At 44.8% G+C, this 20,789-nt stretch overlaps 1 protein-coding gene across 2 annotated transcripts in view; it reads right to left on the bottom strand.

Moving 5' to 3' along the window:
• The window catches only part of PPM1H (protein phosphatase, Mg2+/Mn2+ dependent 1H), a 291,024-nt gene that overhangs the window by 35,805 nt on the left and 234,430 nt on the right, over positions 1–20,789 (bottom strand). For both annotated transcript variants that reach the window (XM_032288665.1, XM_032288673.1), the window contains exon 8: positions 19,427–19,534. In XM_032288665.1, the coding sequence (XP_032144556.1) occupies positions 19,427–19,534 (108 nt within the window). The remainder of the gene's footprint in view (positions 1–19,426; positions 19,535–20,789) is intronic.

Raw genomic sequence — 20,789 nt, 5'->3', positions numbered from 1 at the left:
TTTCTTTAAAAACTGAAAAACACAAGAAAAAGGAAATATTATAACAACTGTTCTACTTCTCTCACAAGGCTGTAATTAAGATCAAATAATGTGGAAGGGAACTGCCAATTCAAATTCTTTTATGGCACTGATCTCTGGGCAACACCACCTCAGTATCAGCTAGCTGGTAGAAGGAAAGGACTAAGATGGGCTCAGGGGAACTGGGATTCAATTCCCAAAGTCTCATTTAAAATGCCATGATTGGAGCTCTCTCTCTCTCTCTCTCTTTTTTTTTTTTTTAAGATGGAGTCTTACTCTGTCACCAGGCTGGAGTGCAGTGGCACAATCTCGGCTCACTGCAACCTCCACCTCCCGGGTTTAAGCAATTTGCCTGCCTCAGCCTCCCGAGTAGCTGAGACTACAGGCATGCACCACCATGCCTGGCTAATTTTTTGTATTTTAGTAGAGTTGGGGTTTCACCATGTTGGCCAGGATGGTCTTGATCTCCTGACCTCGTGATCGACTGACCTCGGCCTCCCAAAGTGCTGGGATTACAGGCGTGAGCCACCGCACTCGGTGACTGGAGCTCTCAATAGTGTTTCCTGGGAGAAATAGCCAGAGGTGGTTCCCAAGGTAAAGGCTGCCAATAGTTGGTGGGAAATGAAATGAAATCTCATCCCCTCCACTTCATGTGTCTAACTCAACACTCCACCTATAGACCTTTGAATATGACACTTATAACCAAAAGAAAATAAAATGCCAACACGCTTCCTGCAGTCCTATAAACCAAATAGACCAGTTCAAGATTGGCATTCCAGCAGGCCACCAAGACTACACCCATATCCTCTGTAGTATTCTACCTTCCTTACTTGATGTCACGAAACACACATGAATCTGGTGGCAGAAGATCTGGGTTCGAAACCCACCACTGCTTATTAGACAAAATCATTTTATTCATTCCGTTTCAAAGCTCATAGACCATCTGCTGGGGATACCAAAGTTAAGGGGGGTACCGATTCCTTGGATGGACGAGGTGGACATCGTATGCCTTACACGCAGAGGAAGCTGCAGGGGACAAAGCCTGGGGGTATGAGAAAGGGCTGGGGTGTTTGGGCAGCTTTACCTCGCTTGGTTTGGCTACAGTACTGGATGTCTTCTAGGGAGTGGGGAGGGTGAGGCTGGGCTTCTCAAATCTTCCCTGCTTCTTTTTGTGAAATCAGAGGTTAGGCCTAGGTGGGCACTGGGGCTGCTTATGGCACCAACATCCTCTGACTCTCGTCACAGGATCAGTTAGGCCTTGATGTGACTGACCACGTGACTTCAGAACCTTTGGCTGCAAGTGAATCAAGTGACACTGAAGTGATAGAAATATTTTAGTGGCTCATATTACGCAAAAGGAGCTAGCTGTTCTGGCGCAGGTATAATTTTATACTTGAAATATGCCATAGATAGTCTTGAGAATTTGTTTTTTTTTTCTTTTGGAGTCTACAGAGCAAACATTTGACTTTGGAGGGTAGATACAATCTAATAGCTCAAAAAGTTTCCTTCTGAACCAGCTAAAATATGAGGTATTGTGCAGAGAGCCTGAAGGTATGACCAATGCCTGGCTGCTATCGCATAAAATTTCCATTTTCTCCACACAAGGCCTGAACATTACAATTCCTGGGTTTCCAATGGTTCCTTCACCACTAAATCCAAAGGCCCGTTGAACGAATTAGTGAATGAATGGGCTTCAATATAGCTCAATACTCATTTGAGGAATAAGTTCATCTTCACAAAAATGCCCATTTGCAAAGATAAGCATCAGAAGAAATCCCAGCCTGTGAATGTAAACATGAGGGTGCAGAACAGATGAACTGCGGTGCCTCAAGTCCACCCAGTGGACAGGTGAGGCAGAGTGACCAGATATCCCCATCTGTTGCAGTAGTTTTGGTTTGGGCCTGTTTTCCCAGCATGATTTTTTTTGAGACAAAATCTTGCCTGGTCACCAGGCTGGAGTGCAGTGGCGCAATCTGGGCTCACTGCAACCTCCACCTTTTGGATTCAAGAGATTCTCCTGCCTCAGCCTCCCTAGTAGCTGGGACTACAGGTGCATGCCACCACGCCCAGCTAATTTTTGTATTTTTAGTACAGACGGGGTTTCACCATGTTGGCCAGGATGGTCTCGATCTCTTGACCTCGTGATCTGCCCACCTCGGCCTCCCAGAGTGGTGGGATTACAGGTGTGAGCCACTGTGCCCAGCCCCCAGCATAATTATTAATAGTGTCCCCTTTGACTCTCAAATATTCCTGGTTGAGGGGTTAAGTAAGATGGTCACCTGACATAAATAATAAAATGACTGCTACTTCTGGTCATTGGGACTAAAAGAATCAGTATCACTACTTCACAGGACTTCACCACAGCAGGTTTTCAGTGATCTCAAGAGCAAGTGAGCAAGTTATGACGTGTGCTGCCTCAGAAAGGGAGATACAATCGCCACGGGTAAACGGTGGGATGCTTGCTGTGTAACAAAGTCAGTCCCACTGATTGCAGCTGTTCTGGTAGCAAGAAGCCCAGGATGTAGCTGCTCAGGTACAGAATGTCGTCTATCACATCCTTAACCCACCAGCCTGGCATGAACCACATGCATTGTGGGAGTGAATCACACAATCCGGGACTATAATATGGATGCATCACAAACCTCTTCTGGGATTTTAAAACAAGTTCCTGCAGCACAGTGAAGAACAGCTTATTGGTGGCAGTGGCAGCCTGCCTGCAGCAGCGGCTGCAAAGATGCTGGCTATGGCAGGGGAGGCACAGCCAGGGCTATGTGCTCCATGGAGCTGGGAACAGGTGGGAGCGCTGCCCTCTTCTAGGTTCGTCGGGCAGGAGCCCTGTTCTCCCAGATGCAGGTGCAGCTGGCCAGCTATGGCTGAGGACCCAGGCATCCCTATGCTCTTGGGGGCCTGGGAAGTCCCCCTGCCCCTGCAGGCTCAGAAGTGCCTGCTCCTGCTGCTTGGCCTCTCCTGGCTCCCAGTGTCTGCTCCAGTGTGGAGCAAAGTTATGGCTGAGCCCGGGCTCTGCTGTGATCCAGCTGGATGTGTGCGCACTTGGGGCAGCACTGACATGCCAGCCCCCTGACGCCTCAGCCCCCTCTGCACTTTGGTCACCACTGAGCACAGGAGGGAGGCTGAGGGGAAGGGCTGAGGGTGGCTCAGGGTAGACCTGCAGGCGCCTCTTGATTTAGACAGCCAGGGTGCCGTGGACGATATGTTGATGGCAGCAGGAGGCAGACAGGTTTCTGGGCAGAAAGGCGCAGGTGCCTGGTGAAGCAGCACCTCAAGCCAGGGATGGCCTGAAGCATGGGGGCCAGGCTCTCAGTTCCAGGTGGAGTCCACGGGCTGGGGTAAGAACGTATGGTGCTTTTTCCAGCCCACTCATGGCCACCCATGAACCAGTCAGCACGCACTTTCTCCCTTCTGAAGCCTGTAAAAAGCCAGACTCACAGAGACAATAGGAAAACTTGCCTGCAGATAGGAGCTGCCCACTCTGGTCTCCTCTCCACTGAGGGCTGCACTCATTGGGGTGACCTGCCTGCAGAAAGGAGCTACCCATTTCAGGTATCCTGAGAGCTGTACTGTCATTCAATAAAGCATCTCTTCACCTTGCTTACCCTCCAGCTGCCCATGTACCTCATTCTTCCTGGATGCGGGACAAGAATTCAGGACCTGCTGAATGGTGGGACTGAAAGAGTTGTACCACAAACAGGGTTGAAACATGCCTCCCACTTTCCACACTGCAGGTGATGAGGAGGAGATAAGAGAGGAGGAGGGAAGAGCTGTGGCCCTCCGGGGAACCTTAGGAGCTCCCGAGCCAGGGCTGTGACACCCTCTTTGGGGATCTGCAGTTCCTGGCACCTCCAAGCTTTCAGGCACCAGTGCATTCCCCGGTGCCCACAGTGGAAGCCACTTGTGGTATTCCTGGTTCAGCTGTGGCAGGGAGCCGGTGCCTGTGCTGGTGCCGGAAGTTGCCTGCCCCACCACAGCTGGTATGCCTGGTTGTGTGTAGTGGCTGGAGCCTGTACTTGCTTGCTCGCTCACACATCCCTCGCTGCTCTGCGCCTGGCTTGTTCTTGGCAGGCATGGGATCTGGGCCGGCAGCAAAAGCGGAGTGCAGCATGCCAGGCTGAGTGGGCAGAACAAGCCCAGCAGGCCCAAGCAAAACTCGGGCAAAGATGCCGCCAGCCACAGAGGATTCTGGCTGGTGAAGCAACACCCTAATGATCCTGTGACCTTATGACTATTTCTCAAACAGTGGTCTTTGGATCACTTGTTTCAGAATTATCCCAAAATGTAAAAATGTTTAGAACTCATCCTAGATCTAGTGATTCAGATTTTGAGCAAGTGAATTCCAGGGATTTGCATTTTTTCTTTTTCAAAGATAGGGTCTTGCTCTGTTGCCCGGGCTGTAGTGCACTGGCACAATGGCTCACCACAGCCTTGACCTCCCAGACTCCAGCGATCGATCCACCCACCGCAGCTTCCCATGAAGCTGGGTAGCTGGGACTGCAGGTGCACACTATCATGCCTGGATAATTTTTGTACTGGTTTTAGGGACAGGGTCTCACTGTGTTGCCTAGGCTGGCCTCAAACTCCTGAGCTCAAGCTATCCTCCTGCCTTACTCTCCCAAAGTACTAGAATTACAGGCATGAGTCACCTGGTCCAGGATTTGCATTTTTATGCTAAAAACTCTCAATAAACTAGGTATTTATGGAACATATCTCAAAATTCTAAGAGCTATTTATGACAAACCCACAGCCAATATCATACTGAATGGGCAAAAACTGCAAGAATTCTCTTTGAAATCTGGCACAAGATAAAGATGCCCTCTCTCACCACTCCTACTAAACATAGTATTGGAAGTTCTGGTCAGGGCAATCAGGCAAGAAAAAAATAAAGGCTACTCAATTAGGAAAAGAGGAAGTCAAATTGTCTCTATTTGCAGACAACATGACTGTATATTTAGAAGACCCCATCGTCTTAGTCCCAAATCTCCTTACGCTGATAAGCAACTTCAGCAAAGTCTCAGGCTACAAAATCAATGTGCAAAAATCACAAGCATTCCTATACACCAATAACAGACAAACAGCCATATCATGACTAAACTCCCATTCATAATTGTTACAAAGAGAATAAAATATCTAGAAATACAACTAACAAGGGATGTGAAGGACCTCTTCAAGCAGAACTACCAACCACTGCTGAAAGAAATAAGAGAGGACACAAACAAATGGAAAAACATTCCATGCTCATGGTTAGGAAGAATCAATATTGTGAAAATGGCCATACTGCCCTAAGTAATTTATAGATTCAGTGCTATCCCCATCAAGCTACCACTGACTTTCTTCACAGAATTGGAAAAAACCACTTTAAATGTCATATGGAATCAAAAAAGAGTCACATAGCAAAGACAATCCTAAGCAAAAAACAAAGCTGGAGGCATCATGCTACCTGACTTCAAACTATACTACAGGGCTACAGTAATCAAAACAGCATGGCAGTGGTATCAAAACAGACATATAGACCAATAGAAGAGAACAGAGGCCTCAGAAATAACACCACACATCTACAACTGCTCATCTTTGACAAACTGGACAAAAGCAATGGGGAAAGGATTCCCTATTTAATAAATGGTGTTGGGAAAACTGGCTAGCCATACGCAGAAAGCTGAATCTGGATCCCTTCCTTACACCTTATACAAAAATTAACTCAAGATGGATTAAAGATTTAAATGTAAATGTAACATCATAAAATCCTAGATGAAAACCTAGGCAATACCATTCAGGACATAGGCATAGGCAAGGACTTCATGACTAAAACACCAAAAGCAATGGCAACAAAAGCCAAAATAGACAAATGGGATCTAATTAAACTAAAGAGCATCTGCACAGCAAAATAAACTATCCTTAGAGTAAACTGGCAACCAACAGAATGGGAAAAATTTTTTTGCAATCTACCCATCTGACAAAGGGCTAAAATCTACAATCTACAAGAAATGTAAATGAATTTACAAGAAAAAAAACAACCCCATCAGGAACTGGGCAAAGGATATGAATAGACACTTCTCAAAAGAAGACATTTATACGGCCAACAAACATATGAAAAAAAGCTCATCATCACTGGTCATCAGAGAAAGGCAAATCAAAACCACATTGAGATACCATCTCACACCAGTTAGAATAGTGATCATTAAAAAATCAGGAGACAACAGATGCTGGAGAGGATGTGGAGAAATAGGAACACTTTTACACTGCTGATGGGAGTGTAAATTAGTTCAGCCATTGTGGAAGACAGTGTGGCAATTGCTCAAGGATCTAGAACTGGAAATACCATTTGACCCAGCAATCCCATTACTGGGAATATACCCAAAGGATTATAAATCATTCTGTTATAAAGACACATGCACACCTATGTTTATTGTGGCACTGTTCACAATACCAAAGACTTGGAAGGAACCCAAATGCCCATCAATGATAGACTAGATAAAGAAAATGTGGCACATATACACCATGGAATACTATGTAGCCATAAAAAAGAATGAGTTAATGGCCTTTGCAGGGAAATGGTTGAAGCTGGAAACCACCATTCTCAGCAAACTGACACAAGAACAGAAAACCAAACACTGCATGTTCTCACTCATAAATGGGTGTTGAACAATGAGAACACATGGACACAGGGAGGGGAACATCACACACCATGGCCTGTGGGGAATGGGGGGCTAGGGAGGGATAATATTAGGGAAATACCCAATGAAGATGACAGGGTGAAGGATGCAGCAAACCACCACGGCATGTGTACATCTGTGTAACCAACTTGCACGTTCTGCACATGTGCCCCAGAACTTAAAGTATAATTAAAAAAATAAACTTCTAAATATTCTTATATGCATTAATGCAACAAATATAAAAAAGATACTGCATATTTAACTGAAACATCCAAATGAAATTATTATTTTTCAGGAGGGGATCAGAGGGCGCCAATCTCCAATGAGAAGAAATCTTTGACATGTATAGGTTGGTTTCTGTTGTGTGATCATGAATTTTGTGAGTTGCTAAGTTAGTTTGTTGGTGTGTGTCAGAGTAAATCTCAAGTTTTATTCAAATAGCTGGTTGGCAAATCTCAAGTCATTGGCCAAATGGGACCAACCCACGTAAATAACACACAGATGCATACCACTGATTTTTATAGCCACACCTGAAAGTTAGAGATGGAGATGGAAAGGCCACATCATGAAGTCTCTCCTATGTAAGGTGAGAATATATCAGAATCAGAGAAAGCAGCTTCTGCATACTTTTTTTTTTGTGTGTGTATGACAGAGTCTTACTTTGTTACCCAGGCTGGAGTGCAGTGGCGTAATCTCAGCTCACTACAGCCTCTGCCTCCTGGGTTCAAGCGATTCTTGTGCCTTAGCCTCCCAGGTAGCTGGAATTACAGGCATGCACCACCAAGCCTTCCTAATTTTTGTATTTTTAGTAGAGACAGGGTTTCACCATGTTGGCCAGGCTGGTCTTGAACTCCTGACCTCAAGTAATCCGCATGCCTCAGCCTCCCAAAGCACTGTGATTACGGTCATGAGCCACTGTACCTGGCCTGTATACTCTTAATGTGATTTTTGTCCCCCAAAATATTCAAAGAGGTGGTGGGAGGGGGCAAATCCCCCAAGGGTGCATCATGCTAACTGAGAACACAGAAGTATGAGATACTACAGATACGCAGGACTGGAGAGTGGAAAGAAAGCTGTCGAACATCAACGCTTCGCCTAAAAAGTATCCTTAGAACTCCTCATGCTCCCTTTTTACAGGGGATGCATGTTTTGTGAGCTCTGAGGTTTACGAAATTTTGGGGACTTTCTTTAAGAATACAAAAGTAATTATGAATACAAATTTACATACTAATGTGAATGTTTATTAAGATGGGGAAAAAAAATTCAACAAATTACTGGAACCCTGGATGCTGAGGTTCCTTTCCTTTGAGAAATGTTTACACAAATGTTTCCTGATGGCAACATGGCTTCTCCTCTTCATCTGGAACAGTCTGTCTACATTTTCCAGCAACAACCACAACTCACAGGGGCTGATCCGAGGGAAGGCCCCCCTACAAATACTTAAATTAGCTTCTTTGTAAATCTGCCTTTACACTGCAAACTAGATTTCCTTTCTTAATTAGGTAAACAGCTAACTCATCAACTTATATTACTTAGTCCTGGAAAGATAGATGATTATTACTTTCACCCTCAAGATTTCACAGCAGGGAGCGTACTTCTACAGGAAGGCTGTGATAGAGTGTCTGTCTCCAGGATGACTGCCATCAATTCCTTCCCTCCCTGTACAGTACAAACATGTTATTCCTGACATCAAGAGGGGGATCCAATTCCCCTATCCTCAAACATGGACTGGCCTTAGTGATTTCCTTGACCAACAGAATGTGGCATTGATGGTGTTCTGGGACTTCGTAGGCTAGGTTTTAAGAAGGCTTGCTGATTCTGCCTGGGTCTATTTTCTTTCCTTTCTCCCTTTTTTTCTTTTCTTCTCTCTCTTTCTTTCAAGATGGGATATCACTATGTTGTTCAGGCGGGCCTTGAACTCCTAGGCTTAGGCAATCTTCCTACCTCAGCCTCTGAGTAGCTGGGACTATAGCTACGTGCCACTCTGCCTATCTGGGATTCTCGAACCACCTGCTCTTAGGATATTCCCTCTCAGAATCCAGCTGCCATGCTCTGGGAAGTCAAAACCACATGGAGAGGCCATGTATTGCTGCCTCAGCTAAACTCCCAGTTGACAGCCAACATTAACATGTGAGGAAGCTACCTTGGACTTCCAGCCCAGTCTTCAGACGACCCCAGCCCCAACTCACATCTGCCTGTGGCCAAGTGAGAGGGCCTAAGGGAGAGCCCCCCCAGCTGAGTCTAGTCAACCAAAAGAACTATGAAAGAGAATCAGAAATTGTCCTGCTAAGCCTCTAAGGTTTGGAGGTTTGTTTTATAGTCAAAAAACACACAGAGGAATTGTGTTGGGCTAGAACTCTTCCAGGCCCTCTATCCCAATAAGACTGGAAAGATGAAGCATGGGACACTGAACTCCCTGGAGTTAATTCTCTGCTCTCTGTCTGTAAGTGGTGCTTGCTCCTCCTGCTTCTGTTCTCTAGCAGATAATATTAGAAAGATCGCCCCACTCTGGGACTCGGAGCTGAGGGCGCACAGCGGTTCTGTGGGTAAGTGATTTTAGGGCTAGAGGAGAGGAAGAACTCTATTTTGATCTCAAATCCAAACCATTTTAACCAAACCAATCGAACTTCATACTACTTATTAGTTATAAAGTTATTTTGATCTCAGACTCCAGGGTCTATGTTTTTAATTGGTTCAGAAAACTTACAGCAAAAAAGGCATATTCTTTAGACGTCAACAAGGATTCCCATTCTTCCTTTCATATCGACTCGAAAGCGAAGTCTTGTTTTTCAATTTTCCTTGGCTTTCTCCTCTAAATCAAGCCTGCCATCACTATGCCTCCTTTTGGTTTCCACAGCTGCTTCCCCAGTTCAGCTCCTCACTGCCACACAGCCTCAGCCCAGCAATCACCGCCTGTCTGCACTTCCCCATCTCCCGTAGCGACAATTAAGATACTCCTCTTGCTGAAGACCTTATCTACCGCCTTAGGTCCAGTTCAAGGACCTCTGTGGTAATTAGCTTTATTATACCTAATAGCCCTTCGAGCTAATCTTTCAAACTCAAATGACCCCATAAGGCAAATTTCATTTCACACCAGACTATTTCTTCCTTTAAAAAGAAACTGTCCCACTTATTCTCTTCTTCTTTAGATTATACAGTTCTCCCTTGCATATCCAAATCCTCTAGTCCCTTAGAAAGCAAGAAACACATGCTTTATGGCGCATTATTCTTTGGCTAGTCTAACCGTCTAATTAGCCACAAATCTGAATTCCTTGAAGATATGTTCCCCAGGGCTCAGCTCAGTAAACACCACTGGACTAATGATACCTAAGGAAAGAACCAGTGAGATTGTGTGGTTGTAATGAAGTAGGAAGAGGAGCTAGGAACTGGTATTTTTCAGTCCAGGTTTTGTGCTAAGGACTTCATATGTCCTTAGCTTCCTTAGTGTAACACCTCTACTGTCTTCTTCTTCACCAAAGAGGAAGCTGAGATCCAGGTAAGTAACTTTTTCAAGGTCACTTAGTAAGTGTGGTGATAGAGCTTGAAGCCAAGATTGATTACCAGTCTAAGTTTTTTTTTTTTTTTTTTTTTTTTTTTTTGAGACAGAGTCTGGCTCTGTCGCCAGGCTGGAGTGCAGTGGCGTTATCTCAGCTCAGTGCAACCGCTGCCCCCTGGGTTCAAGTGATTCCCATGCCTCAGCTTCCCAAGTAGCTGGGACTACAGGCCACCATGCCTGGCTAATTTTTTATATTCTTAGTAGAGACAGGGTTTCACCATGTTGGCCAGGATGGTCTCGATCTCCTGACCTGATCCACCCGCTTCAGCCTCCCAAAGTGCTGGGATTACAGGTGTGAGCCACCACGTCTGGCCCTACTCTAAGTTTTTTAACCACCATATCATATGGCCTCCAGGTTTAAGGGGCCCAGGAAATTCTTTAAAACCACTTTTTCCTCCTCTTCCAAGGATAATTACTGTTACCATTTTTTAAAACTTCAAACTTTCGGCTACGCATATACACTTTTATCTGCCCATCATCATGCTCTTTGTATGAACAACCATATTCTGCTTCACTTCAGATGGCACAGCCATTTTCCCTTGTCATTATGCACCAATATTGTTTCTTATGAATTGACCAGACTGCAGAAAGCACAAAATACAACAAAATATGTTCTGACAAAGGGCTGATATCCAGAATCTACAAAGAACTCAAACAGATTTACAAGAAAAAAACAAACCCATCCAAAAGTGGGCAAAGGATATGAACAGACACTTTTCAAAAGAAGACATATATGAGGCCAACAAACAGGAAAAAATGCTCATCAACACTGATTATTAGAGAAATGCAAATCAAAACCACATTGAGATACCATCTCAAGCCAGTTAGAATGGCGATCATTAAAAAATCGGGAGACAACAGATGCTGGAGAGGATGTGGAGAAATAGGAACACTTTTACACTGTTGGTGGGAGTGTAAATTAGTTCAACCATTGTGGAAGACAGTGTGGTGATTCCTCAAGGAGCTAGAAATAGAAAGTCCATTTGACCCAGCAATCCCATTACTGGGTATGTATCCAAAGGATTATAAATCGTTCTATTATAAAGACACATGCACACGTACGCTCATAGTGGCACTGTTTACAATACCATTGGAACCAACCCAAATGCCCATTGACGATAGACTGGACAAGGAAAATGTGGCACATATACATCATGGAATACTATGCAGCCATAAAAAATGATGAGTTCGTGTCCTTTGTAGGGACATGGATGAATCTGGAAACTATCATTCTCAGCAAACAGACACAAGAACAGAAAATCAAACACTGCATGTTCTCACTCATAGTTGGATGTTGAACAATGAGAACACATGGACACAGGGAGGGGAGCATCACAAACTGGGGTCTGCTGGGGTGGGGAGTAAGGGAGGGATGGGGGTGCGGAGGTCAGGGAGGGATAACATGGGGAGAAATGCCAGATGTAGGTGACAGGGGGGATGGAGGTAGCAAACCACATTGCCATGTGTGTACCTGTGCAACATTCCTGCATAATCTGCACATGTACCCCAGAACCTAAAGTGCAATAAAAATAAAAAATAAAAATAAAATAGGTTCTTTCCCGAAATGGGATTTTGGCTTGGGCACAAAAAGTCACCAAGAATCAGAAGACTATAAATATTAAGATGCAAACATAATATGTCAAATATTATTCATGTTTTCGAAGGAGAAAATGGGGAATCCCAAACAAAGGAGCAATCCTAACAGGCAAGGTCTCACTCTGTCACCAAGGCTTAGGAAGTACAGTGGTGCCGTCACAGCTCATGGCAGCCTCGAACTCCTAAGCTGAAGTAATTTTCTCTTGCCTTAGTCTCCGGAGTAGCTTAGACTACAGGTGTGCATCACTATGCCCTGATAATGTTTAAGGTTTCTGTAGAAACAGGATTTCATTACATTGTCCAGGCTGGTCTTGAACTCCTAGCCTCAGGTGATCCTCCTACTTCAGCCAGCCAAAGCGTTGAGATTATAGGTGTGAGTCGCTGTGCCTGGCCTTCATTCTCTCTTTTTTGTGGGAGGTGTGGTGGGAAACAGGGTCTTTCTCTGTTGCTCAGGCTCGAGTGCAGTGGCACAATGGTGGCTCACTGCAGCGGTGGCACAATGGTGGCTCACGCAGCCTCGACTTTCCAGGCTTAAGCGATCCTCCCGTTTCAGCATTCCCAGTAGCTGGGACTACAGGCTCGCACCACCAATTTATTATTAATAACGTATTATTTGTAAATAAATTTATTATTTAGAAAGTTATTTTTAATTGTCCTACTTATTCTGAGGAATTTATTTATTTATTTATTTTTGTAGAGAGAAGGTTTTCCTCACTTTGCCCAGGCTGGTCTTGAACTCCTGGGTTCAAGTGATCCTCTTGCCTTGGCCTCCCAAAGTGCTGGGATTACAGGTGTGATCCACTGTGCCTGGCCCATTCTCTATTATTATGAAAGTGAATACAGGGAATCTTTAAGCGTGAAGCCTTCTGGAAGCCGGTGGGAAAGGAAGACTGATATTTACTATCTCTGACCATGTACCACATCTTGTGCCAGGCAATTTCACTGATGTCTTCATTGGCTTTTCCTAACAACTTGTCAACATGGGCATTTTTACCCCACCTCAAGGAAGAGAAAAGGCAGGCTGTGATTGCCTGCACAGGCCTCTGGTAATCCTGGTGCTGGGCTGGGATTCAGATACTACAGTCTAAGGTCTTAGCTCTTTCAGAGAAGGCTGTTTCAGATAGAAGAGAAAAAAAATCTAGATTTTAGAAAATCGAGAGTGAGCTAATTGAGTGACCTGGAGTTATAAAAAATCGCTAGTAGGAGTCTTGATAACACAAGGAGGGGAAAAATGAAACAGAAATAAGATGGGGCCCCTGTGGTTCAGTCTAGCAGGGGCGGGAAGGGGGATTGCTGAGCTGAGGAGGGAGCTGGCTGTGCAAACTGGCCCCAAATTGAAGAAGGCCTTGTTTCTCCAAGAGCCCAAAATGGGGCTAAAGGCAACAGCACAGTCTTTGAGTGGAGGCTGGAAGGGAGGGTGAAATTAAGAAGAATCGTAGCTCAACAGAGCGCCTGTCACAGGCCAAGAAAGGGCGTGGCACAGAGAACATCTGGAGGTCTGGGCTGCCGGCCTGTGCTGGGCTTTCTGAGTTACAGGACATGAGATGTGTGCTGGGCTGGGAGTGACAGAATTGCTGGAAAGGAAGAACATGAGGAGCGCCTGCGCTCCAGTGCCTCCGAGGTAGCAAATCCTCTCCTTCTCCACTGAACTCTTTCAGGACAGTGCAAAAAAAGTTTAATGGTGAACTTCACTAAGTAAGAGGATGGAGGATCTGGCTGGGGACATTTTCCTTATGCTGGGGGAGAGGCTGTACCCTACGCTGTTAGGCAGAAAAACCCACGTACTATAAGCCAGAGGGGAGTCAAAACATCCCTACACTCAACCCGCACCTCCAGAGAGCTGGCCTGCGCTCGACTGGTGATGAGGGCCTCTCTTGGAATTCAGTTCTTGGCCAGAAATTCCTGCCTTAGACTGGGGAAGGTTTAAGGGAAGCTCAGCAAACCTGGCGGCTGCTCTTTGGGTTTGGCAAACTCAGGATTTTTCCAGCGCCTTGTGTTCAGAGAAACTGAAAACGTGTTTGGCTAGAACTACCCTTCACTAATTTTTAAACCCCTGTGCGTTTTTTTTTTAAACATAAATTTGATCCACATGTTTTTGATTTATATATATTTAATGCATCAAATCGAATTAGGAGCCACAACGATGAATGGGAACAATGCTGATTTCCAAGAAGATTTTTGAGCCCCGTTTTTAGATCTCAATCACATTCCACCCCCAGCCCCCTACAACCGTTAAAACTACCAGATTGGGCTGGGTTTGAAATGGAAAACCCAAATGTGAAATAAAGATCCATGCTTGGCAAAGACAGAGCATAGCAGAATGTTCTTAGCAGGTCACAGAAAGAAGGTGGGCTTGGGATGGGGAAATAAAACAGGAAGTAGTCAGTTATTCTTCCTTAGGTGGTTTCAATACATTAATCGAGCTGTCTAGGCTCCCAAGAGAGGCCACTCCTCTCGGGTATGATTTTATCACTACCGCCCAGGGAAAAGGGGCTCCTGCTCCGACAACTGGGGACGGGGGTTCCCTCTACCTATTTTTTTTCTTGCATTCTCCTCCATAGTAGCCAATTCAAGCTGCTCTGCCGCTTCCCTTCTAACAGGGTCCCCCCACCCCACCCCTTCCTGGCTCTGGTGAAGGCCTCTCCATCTGGAAACATTTAACGTATACAACAATTTTAATCTTGTGCAAGAGAATCTTAGGATACGCACTACATGCCCATTAAGCTAAATTATAGGTGCAGAGTCTTACTTAGCACAGCTCCGTCTGGGCTGGGTTCGCACACACAACGAAGGCCGTTACTGTCTTTCCCAATTACCCTTTCTACTATCCCATCATTTCCCACGACTTCGGTCTGAAGCCCCATAGAATTTCTCTGAGAAACTCTGGCCCCCAAGGTCCCAAGACAAAGCTGCTGTCTTAGGTTTAAGACAAAGGCGCCCTCTTCAGAGCCTCTTGAGCCAGGACTTAGCAGGTCCCTAAACACTGACCAAAGACATTTTCTTGAATTTGGCTTCTCATCCCTACAGACCCTCATCTAATTAAATAAGCCTGCATACAAATACCAGCCTGCTACTTAATAATTGTATAACTTTGGGGGTTATTTTACTTTCCCTGTTCCAATTTCCCAATCTGTAAATTGGGTATAATAACTGTGCTTAGCTCACGGAGTTGTTGTGAAGATTAAATGAAATGTTTCCTGTAAAAACCCTAATTTATTGCATGGAGCTAGGGAGGTGTTGGTCGAAGGAGTCCACGTTTCAGTTAGACAGAAGGAATAAGTTTCAGAGATCTAATGCACAGCACCATGACCACGGTTAATAATAATGTATATTTTCAAACTGTTAAGAGTAGATTTTAAAAGTTCTTACCACAAAAAATGATAAGTATATAAAGTGAATATGTTAATTAGCTTAATTTAGTCATTCCATAATGTAAACGTATATCAAAACATTACACTATATCCCATAAATATATATGATTATTTGTCAATTAAAAATAAACTTGGTATGTTGTCTCACCCAGCCTAAGTACTTAATAACAATTAGTTTTATTATTCTTGAAACTGCCACACTTTAGTCAACTCTACAATCTTTCTAAGAACGTTTGAACTTTTGCAGAGGTTGACAGTTCTGTTCCAAATCCTTTCTACTCCCATCAAAATTGAAGTGACCAACTCACTGCCCTACAAACCAGCATCATTCCAGCGAGGTGACATAAGGTTTCTCACAAACTGCCTGGTATTCTTACTCTGTTCTCAGGGAGTCTTCCATGCAAGCCCCAGCTTTAAACCAGTCTCTTCCTGAGATCGGCAGTAGCAGAGAGATCAGACGATCTAAAATCTAATGCATAGAGAATACTCTCCTTCAGGCCACGCAGCACTGCGTCTCATTTTATATAAAAAGTTTATGCAAGGCCTGGCGCGGTGGTTCATGCCTATAATCCCACCACTTTGGGAGGCCGAGGCGGGTGGATCACGAGGTTAAGAGATCAAGACTATCCTGGGCAACATGGTGAAATCCCGTCTCTACTAAAAATACAAAACAATTAGCTGGGCATGGTGGCACATGCCTGTAGTCCCAGCTACTCGGGAAGCTGAGGCAGGAGAATTGCTTGAACTCAGGAAGCAGAGGTTGCAGTGAGCCAAGATTGCACCACTGCACTCCAGCCTGGCAACAGAGTGAGACTCCATCTCAAAAAAAAAAAAAGCATATGAGAGAAAGGGACGTAGGGAAGGAGATCTTTACTTTACGGAGTAAAATAGAGACCTTTAGGGATACTTTTGCAAAGTAGAAAGGTGAAGGCAACATTTAAGTTATCTGACAAACGCCTCTCTCGCAGCGGGGAAAACAGAAAAGTCCATGAGTCCAGTTATAAGACTCAGTGGCGTTCAAAGGAAAGAGAGGTGGAGGACTGGGATTCATTGCTCTTCCCTAGTGAGAAGTAGTTTTAGCAGTAATTCACAGATCCTAATGTTGGCCAGGAAACCACCACCTTCTAGGGAGGATTTGGACACATAATATAGTCATGGTCTTTATTATGGAGAATTGCTATGAGGACTCAAGAGAGAACACTTGCAGGCTCTTGACAAATGGTAACTATTGTTTCTACTGAGCTGACCTCATCTGAAATCCTGGGTGATCCCAGGAGATATGTGTATCTTCCATGCCCAACATTTACTAGAGATTTCTCCTTCAGTGGCTTCTTAGTCCCCTGTATCTACATGAACTATGGATGCCAGCCCCAGCTCTAAAAAACCCGAAGGAAACTACTCCCTGCTCGCAACTCTGCCAAAGTGATGAGTCTAGGTGACTGTTTGTGCCCACAGAGGGCACTGAAGCGGACATACAATCTGAAGGGACAGACAAATACATGGGCTGGGAAGTCACTTTGGTCTAATATAAAAGGTGAACTGGTCCAATCAGACTCCTCTCTAGAAATGTGGAATTGGGAGATGAGAAACTGCGTTGATTGGTAGCAGAGCCATAAAGAATGTGGTTGGCCACATCAATGGCAGAACTCCATGTGAGGGCTGAGAGCTTTCTGCTGTGGAGGTTTTGCAGGGCTGCCTTGATTTCAAAACCACTCTCCCATAAAATCCAGCTGTTCAGTCGTTCTGCTCATGGACACCATAAACATCTCTCCTAATATTACTAGTGTTGTTTTTGTGAGTCAATGTCTCACTCCGTTACCCAGGCTGGAGTGTCATAGTGCAATCATGGCTCACTGCAACTTTGAACTCCTGGGCTCAAGCAATCCTCTCACCTCAGCCTTCTGAGTAGCTGGGACAGGCATGTGCCACCACATCCAGCAATTTTTAACTTTTTGTAGGAACAGGGGCCTTGCTATGTTGCCCATGCTGGTCTTGAACTCCTGGGCTCAAGTGGTCCTCCTGCCTCAGCCTCCCAAAGTGTTGGGATTACAGGTATGAGCCACCACACCCAGCCTTCTTCCAGTATTATTAAACATGTCCTTTTTTTTTTTTTTTAATTTGAATTAGCTTGAATAAGTTTCTGTTTCCCCTGACCAAAATATCCTTTGTTAAAACAGCACCTGCTTTTGAGAAGAATACACACATAGAGTTATGTCTAAATGTTCTAAGCAATTCCAGTCCAATGAATTGTTTTAATAATTATAGGTGAGCCACAGTGGCTCACACCTATAATCCCAGCACTTTGGGAGGCCAAGGCAGGTGGATCACTTGAGCTCAGGAGTTCAAGACCAGCCGGGCCAACATGGTGAAAACCCGTCTCCACTAAAAATACAAAAATTAGCCAGGCACACCTGTAATTAGTTGGTGCGCACCTGTAATTGCAGCTACTTGGGAGGGTGAGGCAGGAGAATTACTTGAATCTGGGGCGGGGGAGGTTGCAGTGAGCCAGTGTTGCACCACTGCACTCCAGCCTGGGCAACAGAGTGAGACTCCATCTCAAACAACAACAAACAAACAAACAAAACCCCAAAAAACAATTTAATTACACAATGTAGTAAATCCTGTTGGTCCCTGACTTAGGCCTTCCCGATTTCCTCCTACTATAGAAATTGGGAGAGTTAAAGCTCTTGCTCTCCCAACATCCCTTGCAGCTAGGTCATGTGATGCAGTCTGGCCAATGAGAGGCGAATGAGTATCTTTTGGTACAGAGGCTGCCCCTCCTTTCCATCTTTGCACAGAAATGTCAGGCTTAGACCTGCTGTCACCACCTTGTAACCATGAATGGAAAGTCAAAGAAATGCAGAGATGCTACAAGCCCTGGCACAATAGAAGTGCTAAACCAACACCAGCAGCCACCAGATTTCAGCCTTCTTACTGTGTGAGAGAAATTGACCTCTAAACTATTAGGTTGGTGCAAATACCATCAGTTAGACTTTCCCGTAGTTTGGAAGCCAAATATTTTCTAAATGATACATCATGAAAGTCAACACAGAACTTGATACCGTTTCCTGTATGGTAACATACGTGATTTTTTTTTTAACCAAATACATGACCAACTTTTTGTAAATTAACTTCTCCAAACATCAGCTGAATGACAGAAACTCTCCAGGTAATTAATCTAACAAGGGGATAAGGTATACATGAATAATGAGCAGGTCAGGTGCTGTGGCTCACGCCTGTAATCCTAGCACTTTGGGAGGCCAAGAGGGGTGGATCACTTGAGGTCAAAAGTTCAACGCCAGCCTAACCAACATGGAGAAACCCTGCCTCTACTAAAAATGCAAAAATTAGCTGGGGGTGGTGGTGCGCACTTACAGTCCCAGCTACTTGAGAGGCTGAGACAGTAGAACACTTGAACCCAGGAGGCGGAGGTTGCAGTTAGCCAAGATTGTGCCACTGTACTCAAGCCTGGGCAACAGAGCGAGACTCTGTCTCAAAACAACAACAAACAAACAAACCTGTGATTGAAGACAGACAGTAAAAACACTGTAAGTGGAAACTGCTCTACGTATAACCCAAGTAGGGAGAGACATTACTCCTGGTTGGGCAAGGAGGAAATCAGGGAAATCTCCATAGAAAAGCATCTAAGCTAAATTCTAGAGGAGAAAAAGGATCTGGATGTTTGGAGTTGAGGAGGAAGGGCATTCTTGGTGAAACGAATAGTTTGAGCAAATACAAGAAACTGAAGGCCATGTTAGGGAAACAGCAAGTTCATTTTGGCTGGTACAAAAGAACAAGGATCAGAGGAGAAGATCAGACCAAATTATAACAAGTCTTGAACACTAAGTGAACGGGAGTCTGAGCTTTACTCTCCATGCCTGGGCTGCCATTGAAGGTTTCCGAACGATTAGAAGTCAGAGCAGTTTTTTAGGAAAATTCACCTGATTGCAATGTGTAGCATGGATTGGCGGAGGTAGAACGTGCCAGGAGGAGGCTGTGCAGCCATCTGGGTAGGAGGTGATGAGGGTGTGAACCAGAAGAGTCAAAATGAGAATGGAGCGGGAAAAAGACACAGACGTGAGAGACAGAGATACAAAGATACAGCGGAAGTACATATAACACAAGTCAGCTACTGTCTGGATATGGCGTGTGAGTCACAGGGATAATCACGCCAAAAATATTTTATTGTAAAAAATATCAACAAAAACCTCATGTGGTACCTCTGGAGCTGAAGACAGGAATGGCTTAATGTAGATGTTGGAGTCATGCACCTTCAGGTCATGGTCCCCAAGTCCCCTGGTCACTCCAATAGTTGCCATTACCCGGGCCTAGGGGTATAAACAGAGGGTCATCAGAAACACGCACAACGAAAGCATCCCATCCAGTGCGGCTGCCTGGGCTAGGGACAACCAAAGAAGTTTCCAGTTCCTCCCACCCATCTTTCCAGGCTCCCTGCTGCTAACGTATGTGGGTAGCTCTCACCAAGAAAAGGCTCACCAAAGTCACTTCTGTATTTAAGGAGCGCTTTTTCTACCTGTCATCTTAAGCTTGACAGGTTTCTGCTGTTTCTTTTTAGCTTTCTTTTTTGGAGACTGGAAGGAAGGATGTCCAATAAACTAACTCCAATGCATGTGTGATTCTATGGCTACAGAAATCAGTGCACATCAAACCCAATAGGGTCCATCCATCCATCCATCCATCCATTCACCCATCTTCCTGTTACACATCCACTGTACAAGATATTTGCTGAACACCACCTATGTCCTTAGTCCTGTGATAGGCACTGGTAAAAGATGTGAAAAATCAGAACAGCTCCTGGCCTCCCGGAGTTCACCTATTATGTTTTATGGCTGGAGAAAATAAACGTAGCAATTCTGCACTCTATCCTGTTAACATCTCCTCAAATTCCCTCTGGGTGGAAAGGAACAAAATGTCACCAGTGCTGTGACATAGCTACGCAGAGACCTCAGGGCTGAGACCTCATGTTAAACTGTTTTTGAATGGTGTAAGGAAGCAACGCTATTATACCAATGTGTACTCGGTCAGCTTAAATATCTCCTGTGATGCCAAAGATGTGATTTACCCAAACACTTATTGGGTACCTACTATGTATCTACATCATGTGGTGGGGGCACAAATGTCTAAGGTGTCGTCCCTACTATAAACTTGAGACCAGGCGTGGTGGCTCATGCCTGTAATCCCAGCACTTTGGGAGGCTGAGGAAGGTGGATTACTTGAAGTCAGGAGTTCAAGACCAGCCTGGCCAATATGGTGAAACCCCCTCTCTACGAAAAATACAAAAATTGGCTGGGCATGGTGGTGGGCACCTGTAATCCCAGCTGCCTAGAGGCTGAGGCGCAAGAATCTCTTGAACCTAGGAGGTGGAGGTTGCAGTGAACTGAGATCATGTCATTGCACTCCAGCCTGGCTGACACAGCGAGACTCTGTCTCAAAACAAAAACAAAAAAAAACAAAAGACACTTGGTAAGGGAGATAAGAGGGATATGTCTAATTAATGACACATAAAATGTGGCTAAGTACTGAAAAACACGGGTTATGAAAATTTAGAGGAGGTAAAATTTC

Source organism: Sapajus apella, unplaced genomic scaffold (genome assembly GCF_009761245.1).
Source record: "Sapajus apella isolate SASKATOON/1434 unplaced genomic scaffold, GSC_monkey_1.0 scaffold2, whole genome shotgun sequence".
Lineage (NCBI taxonomy): Eukaryota > Metazoa > Chordata > Mammalia > Primates > Cebidae > Sapajus > Sapajus apella.
This window is presented reverse-complemented; position numbering and strand designations above follow the sequence as displayed.